Raw genomic sequence first — 14,421 nt, forward strand, 5'->3', positions numbered from 1 at the left:
ACCGTGGCCATGACTTAGTGGTTGCTAAGAAAATCTCTTGGGTGAAATTTTAAGCGTCACCTAAACTATTAAAATTGTCGAAATTATTATAATAGTTGTTACGTTTATCATGCTATTAATTATTATTATTATTTTAATTATTATGGTTTGATTATTTTCTCTTAAAAATGATGGTAGGTTGATTATATTTTCTTACTGTGTTGCAAAACTCATGACATATATTTTGTTACCTTGGCGTTTCATGCCAGATTATGTTAAAGAAGGGATTGAGGCTGAATTTGGAGCTGCTACTAATATTGAACCTTGGCTAACTTAAAGTCAAAACTTTATCAAAATAAAATTTTATTATCTCTTGTATTAGTATTTAAAAATGTTGTGACGTTGAATGTGAATTTGTAATTTTATTTTTGTTGTTGAACTTTGACTATTTGAGAATTTAAATTTCCTATTTAGTTGTTAAAATTTTGTTTAGCAAGTTATTTGTTATTTAAATTTTATGATGTTCCAAAAAGAAATTTAGGGCGTCACACGGGTCCTGTGTTACTTCGTTAAAAACTATTTCGTTGTACATACTACCCTCCCATCTGCAAGATATAAAAGTAAAACACAAGTCGAAATCACACATTGCGAATATGTTTTGCGTGTGTCGTCCTTCACAGCCAAAATATAGGGCTGCCTCCCACGGCGGGAGATGAGCCTCCATGTGTTTGCCATTAAGCGCGCCAATACAGTCCTGCACAAGCATACAAACCAATTGCGTAAATGTAAAGGACAAATGCTTTAACCTGAAAATTGTTGTCCCTTCTTTTTTTAATGTGGTTACAATTCATGAAATGTTCGAAAAATGATTACACTCACTCTGAATGGCAAATATTTTCGTCGGGACTCTAAGTACGGATGTTTGCTGTGTTGTGACCTTATCGGTCGACAGTGTGCAATCGTAAACAACTTCATCGCTTTAAGAACTCGTATTACATGGCGCCATACTATTTCTGTCGAGTGTTGGAAACGGTCTTCAATATCCCAACTCGGGAAACCTCGCAACACGAATATGAACATGCCGACACTCTTAACAACATCCACACCATGGGGACACTGTGGTAGTGGGAGGCCAAAATTCTCAACTAATGTCTTGCACAACAATAAGAACACATCCTATGACATCCGAAAATTTCACTGAAATGCTTTATTCCGACCTTGAAGCATCTCCTCCATCCACATGCGACCAGTGAATGAGGATGTGTGAAACAGAGTCCTGTCAACATACGCGTACTCATTGGCAACGCGTGCAATTTCCATCCAAATCATTGATGTCGTCGATTCCATTTCTCCGATCGTCTCTCGTATCCACGCATTTATTTTGCCATTGCATACAACTCCCGAGCTTGTACCCTCTTGCGATTCCATAGACGTTCAAATAAATAGAAAAAAAAAATTACAGGTTGTAGTTCGCATTTGCAACATGGGTCGATCAACTCCATCATATATAGCCCTTGTTTCACATCTTCAAGTACCACATATCATACTGTGGCCACGTGATTACCCAAAGATGAAATAGGTGACAATATCACGTGAATGGTTGTACATTCCCCAAGTTTGTACAATATTCTAGTCTGACTGATTCCATATAATTGAGCAACCAAGTTTCATGGCCCGTGAAAGTTAGTTTGACACATCAAAGAACCTAAATATTGCATCAGATATTTTAGTTTAAAGAAATCTAAATAATTAAGTAAATCATACAAAAATTTGGAATTAATAACTCAAAACGAAAATATAAATAACTAAAAAATTACCACCATAAATTACTAAAGCACAAACTGGAAACCAAAAAAAAAAAAAAACAATGAATAGAATTAAAAAATAAAGAATTGTACTGTACAAAAACTAATCAATGACCACGAACTTTTTTTTCGTAAATATAGAACTACAATTACATAAATATAAATAAAAGATTAAATAGAACGAAAAACAAAAAAAAAAAAACTGTATAAATATATATGCCATACATAAATCGACCACAAAATTACAACACAAATAAAAAAATACAGATATACCATTTACAAAAAAAAATAGAACCACAAACCAGTCAATAAATAAATCATACTGAGTTATAAATAAATAGACTTTTTACAAAACACGAAAAATAAATAATTATACCAAAACCAACAAAAAGTACCTCCAAACCAAAACAAAGTTAAACCTATGTTTGCACTACATATATAGGGCCTGAACAAAAAACAAAACATACATGATGCACCAAGCATAGACTCCATGGCCATGAAACAACAGTGTTATCTTGTGCCTTGTACACTCAAGATAGTGCCCACGTCCTGCACATTGGGTGAAAAGCTAACTACGGATTCCAACATTTATAAATTAATAAACGTCCAAAGCCAAAACAAAAAAAAAAAAAAAAAAAAAAAATCCAATGTGCACCACAAAAAAAATAATAATAATAAAATAAAATAAAATTGTAATACAAAACAGTCCACGAAAACAACAACTGAAAACAAACTACAGTCCCATGGTAGTAAATATTAAATGACAATCCAAGCACAAAAGCCTAGTCCAAGTCAACAATGCCATCACTCCGGAACAACTCTGTCCCCCGTTCATGATCCCTGCCAACATTGGCCGGTGTGCATACACACTTCTCGGTCAACCAGTTCACAATGTAATCCACGGGGAGGGCCATGATGATGTCCCGATTATCGGGTGAATTCATTATACCGCATGTGAATAAGAACAACTTATCGCTGGGCTCCAATCTAGGTGTGCTCATAAGCCTTGCAAAACAGTCCCCCACAGTGTTATCACACTTTCCAGTGACAACATATTGCGTAATTTTCAACTCCCGGCTTTGCTTGCTGACTGCTTCCACGAGGTTGTCCATACTACTAGCAATAGTACCAAGCGTTGGCCGCTTGCGACATTTTGCATTGGTTGATCTGTCCAAGGCTAACTGCGGGGGAGCATCGTCGAAGAAGGAACTGTCCACCACATTCCCCCCGACAGTGTCATGGCCCGGCTGTGGTGGTGTGCCAGCACTGAGAGATCCCATCCCGCTGTCCTCATTGGCATTTGCCGCGACAGTAGCATCATGGCACACTTCAGTTGGAGTTCATGCATGTTTCCCAGTTGCAGCTTGGCCAGAGTAAACCCGCTCTATGACGTCCAAGTGCTCTAGAGGCTTGGTCCTGAACTAAGCACATCGGTTGTTCATCTAAGACAGAAGAAAACACATATGTAAGTAACAAATGTATTTGCTGGCCTGAAAGTGTAGCACCAATGACAATAAAAGCAAATAACAGTTAACTACGTAATTGAAAATGTACACCAACCAATTGTACCGTTTTACTTTAAGGGATTAAATGTTATAATAATAAAACTATAAATGTAAGCATAAAATTAAGTGTACACATGGCAAGTTGTGCGGCGCCCAAAATATAAAGTAAAATAAAAAAAGTCGCAACTAATGAAACCGATACAAATAATTTTTCTAAACGTGCCACAATTAGCTCGTTGGATAACATTACCATATTAAATAAGTGCTTTGATTTGTAAAAGTAGTAACGTAAACAACATATGGCACTACAAATCACAAATACTGGTACTAGAGTAATGGGAAAAATAAATGGTTGCACTATGTGCCGCTTGCATTTTGGCCCACCAATGGTCAGGTGCAATGAACAAACCCATCTCATGGTTGTACCCAAGCCCTGTCAAGCCATGGTTGGCATTCTCCAGCTTCTTCCACGCTACCCAATCTTTCTTTAAGTTGTCAAATTTGTTTTTCATTTGTTTGGCCAAATGTAGGAGTTCGGTTTTGTCCAAAAATTGGTTCGCAATGTTCTTATACCCAGTTATCGACAATCTGCACAGTTGTCGATTACCAACTTCCATTTCAACAATGATGAGTTGAAGAAATAGCTTTGTATTGTCACTACCGAATTGGCATTTGTGGACTGGTTGTTATTGGGTTACTATACTTTCTTCTATTTTGGTGGATGAACAGTTTGTTGCCATGACCAGTGCGCTTGTTGTAGCAAGAATTCGGCGAAATGCAAGCCTGCTTGTAAATTAAATGAATTATCAGTTTAAAAGAAAGTATAGTACATATTTTCTTTCATGTCCGAACATGAAATCGAATTCCATAGACAATTACTGAAGTTATATAACAACTAATAGTACAAAACGAGAACTCCAAAGACGGTTTCTATAACATGTTGGGGAAATATTATGTAACAAAGGACGAACACATAATCCACAAAAAGTACATAGATACTACAAAAAGAAACTATGGATGTAACATCCATGCTTAGTTGCACAAAGCAGGAGCGGGAGCAGGGATGCGTGGCCATGTAAAGGAGTCGTAATATGGGAGCGCTTATATATTATTTTTATTGAAATATTTTTAATTTATCTATATAAACATTTTAAAAAAAATTAATTAACATATATATGTTAGAAAAAATTTATTTTTATGTAATATTTAATTAATTAAATACAACATAAAAAATATTTTTAAAAATGACTAACAAATAAAAGTAGTGAAGTGATATTTTTCAGAATACTAGTCATTATCTTTGAATAAAATTTATTATATTTTATTTAATAAAACAACATTTATGTTTTATTTAAATATATTTTTTTATTTTTCATCTTATATATTATTTTTATTGATAATATTTTTAATTTATATATATATTTTTTCAAAAAATATATATAAATATATTGTGAGATATAATTTTTTTTTCTCCAATTAATATTTGAAATATATTATAACTATCATAACTTGTTATAAATTATATTTTATTTTGTGTTGTTAGATTTTACTTAGAATTAAAATCTATTTATTTTGTGGATATAAAAATTAACATCAACTTAATATATATATAACCCATTACATTTATTTATATTTATAAAGGTAAAATAAATAAATAGAAAATATATGAGAATAATTATAAACATTTAATATTTATATTATAATCAAGAAAGAGAGAAGAGAGACTCAGCCGAATCAAAAAAAAAAAAATTAAAAATTAAAAAAAACAAAAGAAAGAGAGAAGAGAGACTCAAACAGAGGAGAGAGAGAGAAGAGGAGGAGGCGATCGAGAGCGAAGAAAAGTAGATCGAGAGACGAGACGAGATCGATTGACGGAGAGAGGAGACGAGATCGATCGATCTAGAGAAGACGAGTCATGAGATTGAGAGAAGAGGGACAAACAGATCGAGAGGAAGAGAAGAAGACAGATCCGCGACCAGATTCGCGTTTCTCTAGCATCAAACTCGCGATTCTTCTACGAATCTGAGTCAGAAGCGCAAAATCGTGCTTTTGAGGAAGAATCGTGAGCAAGTTGAACGACTCCTGCTACTAAGCATCCATGACAACGCATCACATACGAAACAACACCAAAACAACGACGTATAAAATATTGACCACAGTCCTAAGCGTATGTAGGCTCTGATCTATGCGAACAATGTCCGTCCGTAACCCCATATCGACAACATTATGTGGGTGGTCAGTAGCAAATCTGTCGTTGCGAAACTCGTCACACCAACCAACCCACACAACACACCATTGCCGTATAAAAGTGAAATAGATAGTTAGCATGCATGTTATGCGACAAAACAACAAATGAACAACAACATGACTAACTGCATAAGAGAAGGGCAACACAAATGCACTGTACGACTAGGGCAAGCGTAGTACGCACGACCAGGGTTTTCAGCAAATCTGGATATCTTGACAACGCAATGTCCAAAGCCACATGCACACATCCTCGGTGGCCATGATGAAGTGGCAGTTGACATGGAGGACACCATCTCTATAATCCTTCTATTTTGTTGGAGATGTTATAAATTGAACTAACATGATGTGGTGTGAAGAATGAAAGAGTATAACTGAAAGAATTAAAACTATATGAACAATGTCAAGCCATTGAAAGTTAGTTTCCAACAAGGCTCATTGATATGCCCAAACCTTTTTTCTTTACTCTCAGTTAGAGAATCCAACCTTTCAAAACTTTTTTGGACTCATTTAGCTTCATGGTGGTACTTTTGATTTTAGGAGCAAGCATTCATTGTTTTCACTAATTCTTTAAATGCTCTCATGAGTGATGGACGCAGGACAAGTTGTACCTGTCTATCATACTCTCTTAAATTTATATTTAAATGTTAAAAAAAATGAAACTTTGGCAAAAAATTTATATGAATTATGTTGTTTGTAATAACTTAAATTGGTTGAAGGCCATAAACAAGTGTGAATTCTCCTAAAGTCATGAATGGTTGAAAATCAATGGCCCAAACTCGTGAATTAACTTCTCTACCTGTTATGGACCAGGGCTATAAATGAACAAAGTCTAATTGGAATGTAAGTAGTTGTAGTTTAATTTGAAAATGTATTCAAAATGTACTTGTTTATCAATCAAATTAATCTCAACAGAATTTTAATCAAACTTATCAGGAGCGGAATTCAAGTAACTCCATTTTTTATAATGTATATCATTGATTCATACCAAATAATAATTGTTCGAACTTATTTTGAAAACTTCATAAGATTTAAAATGTATTAAAACTTAGTTTATTTATATAAAAGCTTATACAAATTATTTTGTAACAAGTCAAACATAAATTAAGCTCAAATAATTTAATCCATTGTATTGTCTTACCAGCACTGTCGCAACCACCACCAATTATGAAGCTATTCATCTAGTTTTTCCTCTTCTAGAGCATGGAATTGTATGTACCTTGGTTTCAATTCCACTAATTTCTAACAATCTACCAATAATGTGTGTACATAAGGAAAAAAATGGCTATCACAAAATGTGAAATTTCACATCTCTTTCTCTGTTGTGGTGTCTTCAGTTATGGTAGTTAAATGAGAGTTTGTCTTCACAAGATGGCTAAAATCCAAAGCCCTCTATCTCCCTAGGATTGGTCCCTCCTTCTGTAAATCTTCTTTACGATCAAACAATCTGTAAAATTTTCCCTTTTTCACATGCCCTTTTTGATCATGCGTCTCAATTATAATATGGTTTAGAAACTATAATGGCATCATAAATTTAGCTTGACAGCTCTATTTAGAATCCTCCTATCTAATTTTTTTCTTCACCCATTTCAATTAATCAACAATTGATCCCATAGATAAAAATGGTGTAAAAAATTGAATTGTTATATATATGGTGATTACAGAAATACGGTGAAAAAACTGGAATTATTCAACAATTGAATTATTATATAATCAACAATCGATCCCATAGATAAAAATAGTGTAAAAAATTCAATTAATCAACAATTGATCCCATAGTTCACTAATTCTTTACAGAAATATGACAATTCCTATAATAAAATTAGGTGTCGTTTGTCTGTGTTCACAGAATATCGACGCCCAAACATCGGCTATAGACATCACAGAGGGCAGGATCTGACAAGTGGAAGCAAATATGGAGCAATATTACAGCACACAAGTGTTATACACCAGCTGATCCCTTGTTTTTTTAACGAATTTTCCATGCAATTTGTTCAGCACATAGTTGCAAACAGACCACAACGGAGGAGGGTTTGTGGGCTTACCTGATCTTGCAGACCCATCGACGACAAGTATGTAGACGGCGATTCCGGAGGCAGCGTTGGCAGGCGACAACTACGTCGTGGGTTGTTAGAGGGAGTTGCAGAGTAGGGCAACGGCGAGAGGAGGAAAGCATAGCAGCGGGTTTAGAGGAGAGAATGAGCAAGTGTTTTGCCCTAGAACCCAATTTGTTAACATGGAGGGCATTTACATAAGTTGATAGGGCAGCGTTTTTATCACTTCCCAAATGCTGTTAGTGTTGTTGCGTTTTCGGCTGGCTCAGCGTTTTTTCGCATCAACAAAAACGTTGCATTTTACTACTCTTCCCAAAATGACAGTGTGTGTTTTATTGATGTGAGCTCCATTAGTTTGTGCCTTAGGCCTCATTTGAAACATATTATTTTAATAATTTTTTAATTTTTTATGAAAAAATATACAAAAAAGTAAAAAAAAGTTATGTAATAACTTATAATGACTTTTTGTTTAAAATATATAATTGACAAACGAGATCTTAAAGTGATAAAATGAAATTACGTATAGGATTAGGTTTCTCTCATGTTCATACCTCAACGTGAGAGAATTTGAAGGAGCCGTGAAGCCCACTATAGATCTTGATTCAATGATCTGAACCGTTTACATTGAATACTCATTGAGTAAAATATTAATGCAAAAAATCAAGATGATCAGATATTGGTAATTATATGTTTAAATCAAATTTGTATTACAAAAAATGAATGATTATTATTCAAATTATATTTGTTGTCCATTTTTTAAAAACAAATATGATTCAAGTATATAGCTACCAATATTTAATTATCTTATTTTTTACATAAATATTCTACACAACAAGTCAAAAAAAGTAAACGGTTCAAATCACAGAAATCAGTTCTAAAATGGGCTACCAAGTTGCTTCTTTAGTTATGGGCATTGCTACTGTAATTCAAAAGTTAGATTCAATTTTTAAATTCAATAATAGGACATTCAATTAAAATATTTAAGATAATTTCATATCTTTCATATCTTCTTTAATCATTAACTAATCATCTATCTTACACATCACTAAATGTAAAACGTGGATTTATATATTATTTTTCTGTTAGGAAATTTTTTTCCTCCAACACAAAATGTAAGTATTCCTACAATCCAAGTAATGTGGTAAAACCTGATAAACAAAGAGAATTCTATCTTTAGGACAAAATTTTCGATGTTCCAAAATTTTCATTAAAAAAAAAAAATTGGATAAAGAAAAGAATAAAAATTCACTAAGCTAACAACCCCATCAAAGTTATGGCTTTCCAACATATTCACAAAAAATAATAATAATAATAAATAATAATAATAATAATATTTATATTGGAAGTTGCAGGTCTATTATTTAATTTAATTCAAACTTGATGTTAATTAGGCACAACAACATAATGACTTGCAGATACAAAATAACAAACGTGGTCTCCACCGACACTAGGGCTTGTTTGGTTTGTTTTTAGGAGAGTTATTTTTGAAAAAAAATTTTGAGAGAGAGTTTAAAAATTTTTTTGGTTTGTTTGGTTGTATATTTTGAGAGAGTTGTTTTTTGGAGAGTTTGGGATGATTTGATATTTTGGGAGAATTTGAGTAGATATGTGTGAGAGAAAAAGTGATTGAAAAGAAGAGAGGAGAGAGAAAAAGTGATTTTAAAAATTTTTTGAGAAAAACTCAAACCAAACAATTTTTTAGAAATTTTTTTCTAAAACTTATCTCCCAAATTCAAACCAAACATACCCTAAATTTTTAAGGCTTAAACGAAGGTGGCTTCCTAACCTTAGAAGCCTGTTCGAACCCATAAGCAATTTCAATGAGTTTAGGCTCAGAACCTCTCAATCCTCCGAAACAAATCCCGTAAGGTGTCCCACCTTCATCGTAGCCTGCCGGAACAATTATTCCAGGATATCCTCCAATTGCAAGCACCGGAGAACCTTGTGCAAATGGTGTCACCAATGCATCCAATTTGTATTTTCCCATCAACCTCTCAAACCCATATTTGGATGCTCTTGTTAAATTCAGCAATGCTTTCTTCTCTAATTCTCCTATTCCATTTGTTTTTTCAGATTCCAAGAAGTCGTCTTGACCATACTCGCCAATTTTTTCCTGCAGAGCCATGAAATTTGTTCAAAATAAAATTGCTTTAATCTCTATTGAATTTAACCCAACCAACTTCGATTTGTTTAATAAATGAGCGGATTTGAATTGAGTTCTGTGGATAAATAACACATTTTGATTTGACCATGCCCGCCTGTTTTCCACCTCTACTTCTAATTAAGATCACCAACTATATATTTTATAAGATCAGATCTCTTAATGTAGAATCAAATCCAAAACAACACCTCTTAATTGTATACCACTATAAATCAAGTTGTATTATCACTTTGGGTTGGGCTTGTCTCGACATGAATTTTGGGCCTGTGTGCCCATCACAATCCTACTTTGATAGGCTAATCAGTTTATTTTATAAATATCTATGGGTAAATAATTAATGAAAAAATAAACGTACAATAAATGTCATTTTAAAATTAAATTGTTTATTCTATTTCAAGACAACTATGATGAAACATGTAATTATAATTATTAAATTAATCTGATTTTATTTTATTTTTTTGTAAACGACTTAAAAACAAGAGTTTAGAAAATAAACCAATTGAATCATCAAAATAGGTCTATGATTGGTCCATAGATCTAAATTGAACGATCTAAGAAGACTGAAGAGATGTCCTACCCAATCTCTTTATTATGTAAAATTATGGCAAAGAGAAACTTAATATATACGAAGAGATGTGGCCATAAACCATGTGTGTGTAAAGCAGTTGAACAAATCATGACAATTTTGGTGTGTATACTATATATATAATACTGTGAGTGATAGTGTAGCATATATTGACCTAATCAATCAACACTTTCATAACACAGGACATGGTACTTACCAAATCAGAGAATTTGTTGTTGAATGCTATTATATCTGCCAATGATCTCACTGGAGAAGTGATTAGCCCTTTGAGATAAGCATTTAGAGACAACTTCAGCTCAGCTGTCATCGCTATCTGCTCACCAATGAACATGGAATCTTTGATGGTTTCGTAGTTTGGTATTTTAATATGGTCAACCAAAATTGCACCTCCTTGCCTTAAATGTTGCACAAGATTTCAGAATATAATGTCAGGGTTAAAGTTTACATAACAAATATAAAGAGTGATAGTGTAATGTTTACGTTACCTTAATGTCTGCAAAGGCTGCTTAAAAAGTTGAGAAATGCCTGAATTTTTTGGGAAACCAAAATAGAGATAATTTGATATCCCTAATCTCTTGCCCCTAAGCCCATCAGGCTTGAGAAATTGCACATATCCACCATTTGGAATGTATTTTGAAGCTTCTCTTGTTGCCACTGCATCATGGCGATCATAACCCACAATGGCATCCAGGACATAAGCAGCATCTGATACCGTCCTGCAGATTGGCCTGCAATAGTAAGAAATGACCAAGTTTTATGTGGAGATGAAAAGGTTAATCAATGCTGTTAGAATTAGTACAGATATCCAACTCAAAATTCATTGGGGCAGGTTGCATGAGAGACGAAAGAGGTAGATGGGAGTTAAGATCACCCATGTGACAGAGCAGACGAGGGACGAAAGAAACGGACTCTGGTGGAGGCTTCGTCCACTAGAGATCATCCAAAACCTAACAACGATACTATGTTCAAATTATTAGCGACATCTGAGTTAAAATCAATTGACAATGGATAGAGAGAGATCTCTTGATTAGATAAAACCAATGCCGATCATAGGCATAGGCGAGCAAAGCCACCGCATAGGGATCTCTTAATCTCATGTTTTAACTAATGCAATAAATTGTGACATACCCAACAGTGTCTTGCCTAGGGGTCAGTGGGATGACACCTCCTCGGCTAGTGAGGCCTACTGTGGGTTTGATCCCAACCACAGAGTTGAAGCTGGAGGGACATAGTATGGACCCATCTGTTTCTGTACCCAGTGATATTGCTGCCAAATTTGCAGCTACTGATATTGCTGATCCTGTGCTTGATCCACATGGGTCTTGTGACTCCACATACGGATTCTGCATCAAACATGTTTTCTACATTTTTTTAGAGACAGCTATATATTATCAGGATATTTATCGAAACTTTTTGCCTTTTATGTCGACTCATCAAGTTTCTATTGAAACATGATCCAAACAAGAAAAACACTTGCCATTCGTAGGTTATTTTCAGCATCTCAAAAATGTTTGAAATATGATTTTCAAATTAAGTTTTGAATTAGTGGATGCTACCAAAGGAAGTGAAGAGATCATTACACAAGAAGGAAAAGACCCATAGAATGGTTGAATTTATTATTTCTAAAATTAAATAAATCTTCTTAAATAAACAAACAATGTTTGTCGTATGAATATAAGTCAGAAATAAAAATAAACGCAATAATAAATATCACTTTTTCTTTATTTATTTATTTATTTTAGTCCAAAAATATTATGGACCATTAAAAAATTATCCCAAAATCCACTCCTGAAAAAGTTGAATGTATTAACTAATAATGATACTTGGAAAAATAAAATAAGACCCAATTGAATAATATAACAAAATGCCATAACAACAAAATATTTAAAATTTATTAATTTACAGAGCATTAGTTTTAGTTTAATCCAACATGTATGCACTGTTTGGCATATCCAGAACCAGTTGAGAAACAAATAAAATAGCAACATTACCACAGCTTGGCCGGTTCGAGCACACCAACCACTAGGGGCCTTAGGGGACCTGCCATGAGCCCACTCGCTCAAGCTAGCCTTTCCCAGTATGATAGCACCAGCTTTCCTAAGCCTCACCACCACCCCTGCATCCCTCGGCACCACCGATCCCAGCAGCGCATACGACCCCGCCGTCGTGTTCATCTTATCCTTAGTGGCAATATTATCCTTCACCAGAATTGGAATTCCATGTAACAGAGACCTCGACACGGTTGCGTTGGCCTCTCTCTTTAAATCAGCCTTTCTTGCCAGCTTGACCGCATCAGGGTTGACCTCAATGACTGCTCGAAGGACTGGGTTGAGTCTTTCGATTTCTCTGATGTAGAATTGGACCAGTTTTTTGGAGGTGAGTTTGTTTTGATGGAAAGCAATCTGGATATCGCGCACTGTGGCTTCTCTGATTGGGAATTCACTGCTCACGGTGTCAATGTTGAACCCGAATAAGGCTAGACCTAGAAACACTAGCAGTGTGTTGTGGAAGTGGAATGTGGCCATAATGACAGACTGGAGAATAAACTTCGATTTTGTTCAGGTTTGGGTAATCAGAATTCACTTCTTTATAAACGGGTGCAAAGCAGTGGGGAGTCAATAAATTAAATCGGGGCGGTCACTCATTAATTATAATATTAAAAAATTTATAAAATATTTTATATAAATTTTTATGATTAACTTGAAGAAAGATAAATATATATATATATATATATATTATTTATAATTAGTATATCATGGATAATATATATAAAAAAAAAAAAAGTCACGGATATAAGTTTAAAATAAATTATATAATGATAAAATAATTTTTTATAAAAATTTTTAATAAAAATTTAATATAATAGTAATATCACGTCATCATTGACATATAATATCACCACCCAATAACAAAGAAAAACATAGAGGATAAACCACACATGTCAAATGTACCTAATAATTCAATAAATTCTAAATTTTTATTGACATTAATTATAATTGTATGTCAATAATTATTATCCAAAAAAATAACTTAACAGGGGGTGAATTAGGTTTTTACAATTAAAATAATAATACTCTAACAAAAATTATGACTAGCACAATAGATAAATATAATTAATGAAATAAAAATAATTAAAACAAGTTAACAACTGTGTCAGTTAATGATTTTAGCACAGTAAAAATGTGAAATATAATTATGGCAATTTAAAATAAATTAAAGAGATAAGGGAGAGAGAGGCAAACAAATTTATAGTGGTTCGGCTTCAACTCGGCCTACGTCCACTTCTCAAGTTTCACTTGAGATTTTTCACTATCTTCTAGTTTCACAGGGGGGCTAGCAACCTCTTTACAAATGAAGCAATCCTCCACAGATTTTACACAGACTTCACAAGTTCAAACCCTTGCAAATCTTAGGTGATTTACAATCACTCTCAAGATTTCAAGAATACAGTGTTTGCAACAATTTATAAGATGAACTGGTATTTTTACTTTTAAAGAAAACTTACAATAAATATCTCTCGAAGATAGATATATAAAATAAAACTTTAATTTTTTTGTAAATCTCACACATAAAAGATGAGCCTAATACTATAAGGTTCAGTGTATAATTTCTGAGAATAGATGTGAGTGATTATAGATCAAAGAATATTTTCAGATTTTTTTTGTAACTTGTTTACATTAGAGGCTTTGGTATCTATAATGAAAATTATAGCCGTTTATAGCCGTTGTAGTCATTTGAAATTATAGCCGTTTATAGCCGTTGTGCTTCCATCATTACCAATTTGAATATGTTCCACTCCATCATTACAAATTTGAATATTTTCCACTTTAAACTTTTGAACCTTTTGACCTTTTGAACCTTTATAGCCGTTTATAGTCGTTGTACTTCCATCCTTACTAATTTGAATATCTTCCACTTGAACCTTTTGAACCTTTTGGCCTGCTGCTGTGCTAGGCTGTTTGAACCTTTGTTTTGAACTGTTTGAACTCCTGATTTAATCAAATATTAAATACATTCTAACAACATTTAGGATAAAGGTTTAGGTGAGAAATAATGAGATAAAATAAATTTTAATTATTTCTTTTTC

General features: G+C 33.6%; 1 protein-coding gene across 2 annotated transcripts; it reads right to left on the bottom strand.

Moving 5' to 3' along the window:
- Positions 1 to 2,434: 2,434 nt before the first annotated feature.
- LOC114319524 (putative amidase At4g34880) lies at positions 2,435 to 12,920 on the bottom strand. Of its 2 annotated transcripts, XM_082913880.1 has the most exons (7): positions 12,326 to 12,920; positions 11,463 to 11,677; positions 10,820 to 11,062; positions 10,531 to 10,729; positions 7,579 to 9,700; positions 3,655 to 4,072; positions 2,435 to 3,226 (listed from the first exon to the last, which is right to left on the bottom strand). In XM_082913880.1, the coding sequence occupies exons 1-5, from the start codon at positions 12,857 to 12,859 to the stop codon at positions 9,344 to 9,346; spliced, it is 1,548 nt and encodes a 515-aa protein (XP_082770006.1). In that variant the 5' UTR covers positions 12,860 to 12,920; the 3' UTR covers positions 2,435 to 3,226; positions 3,655 to 4,072; positions 7,579 to 9,343. The 2 variants fall into 2 exon arrangements, with proteins under 2 accessions (XP_082770006.1, XP_082770005.1); XM_082913879.1 differs by lacking the exon at positions 3,655 to 4,072 and having other exon boundaries at positions 12,326 to 12,917.
- Between the last annotated feature and the right edge of the window lie 1,501 nt (positions 12,921 to 14,421).

This window comes from Camellia sinensis, chromosome 2, assembly GCF_055761805.1.
Source record: "Camellia sinensis isolate YWXY chromosome 2, ASM5576180v1, whole genome shotgun sequence".
Classification (NCBI taxonomy): Eukaryota; Viridiplantae; Streptophyta; class Magnoliopsida; order Ericales; family Theaceae; genus Camellia; species Camellia sinensis.

Coding starts and splice junctions, on each gene's coding strand:
- LOC114319524 (XM_082913880.1), bottom strand. CDS start 12,859: ATGGCCACATTCCACTTCCACAACACACTGCTAGTGTTTCTAGGTCTA. Junction 11,063..11,462: donor CCTAGGCAAGACACTGTTGG/GTATGTCACAAT, acceptor TTACTATTGCAG/GCCAATCTGCAGGACGGTAT. Junction 9,701..10,530: donor ACAACAAATTCTCTGATTTG/GTAAGTACCATG, acceptor ATGGCTCTGCAG/GAAAAAATTGGCGAGTATGG.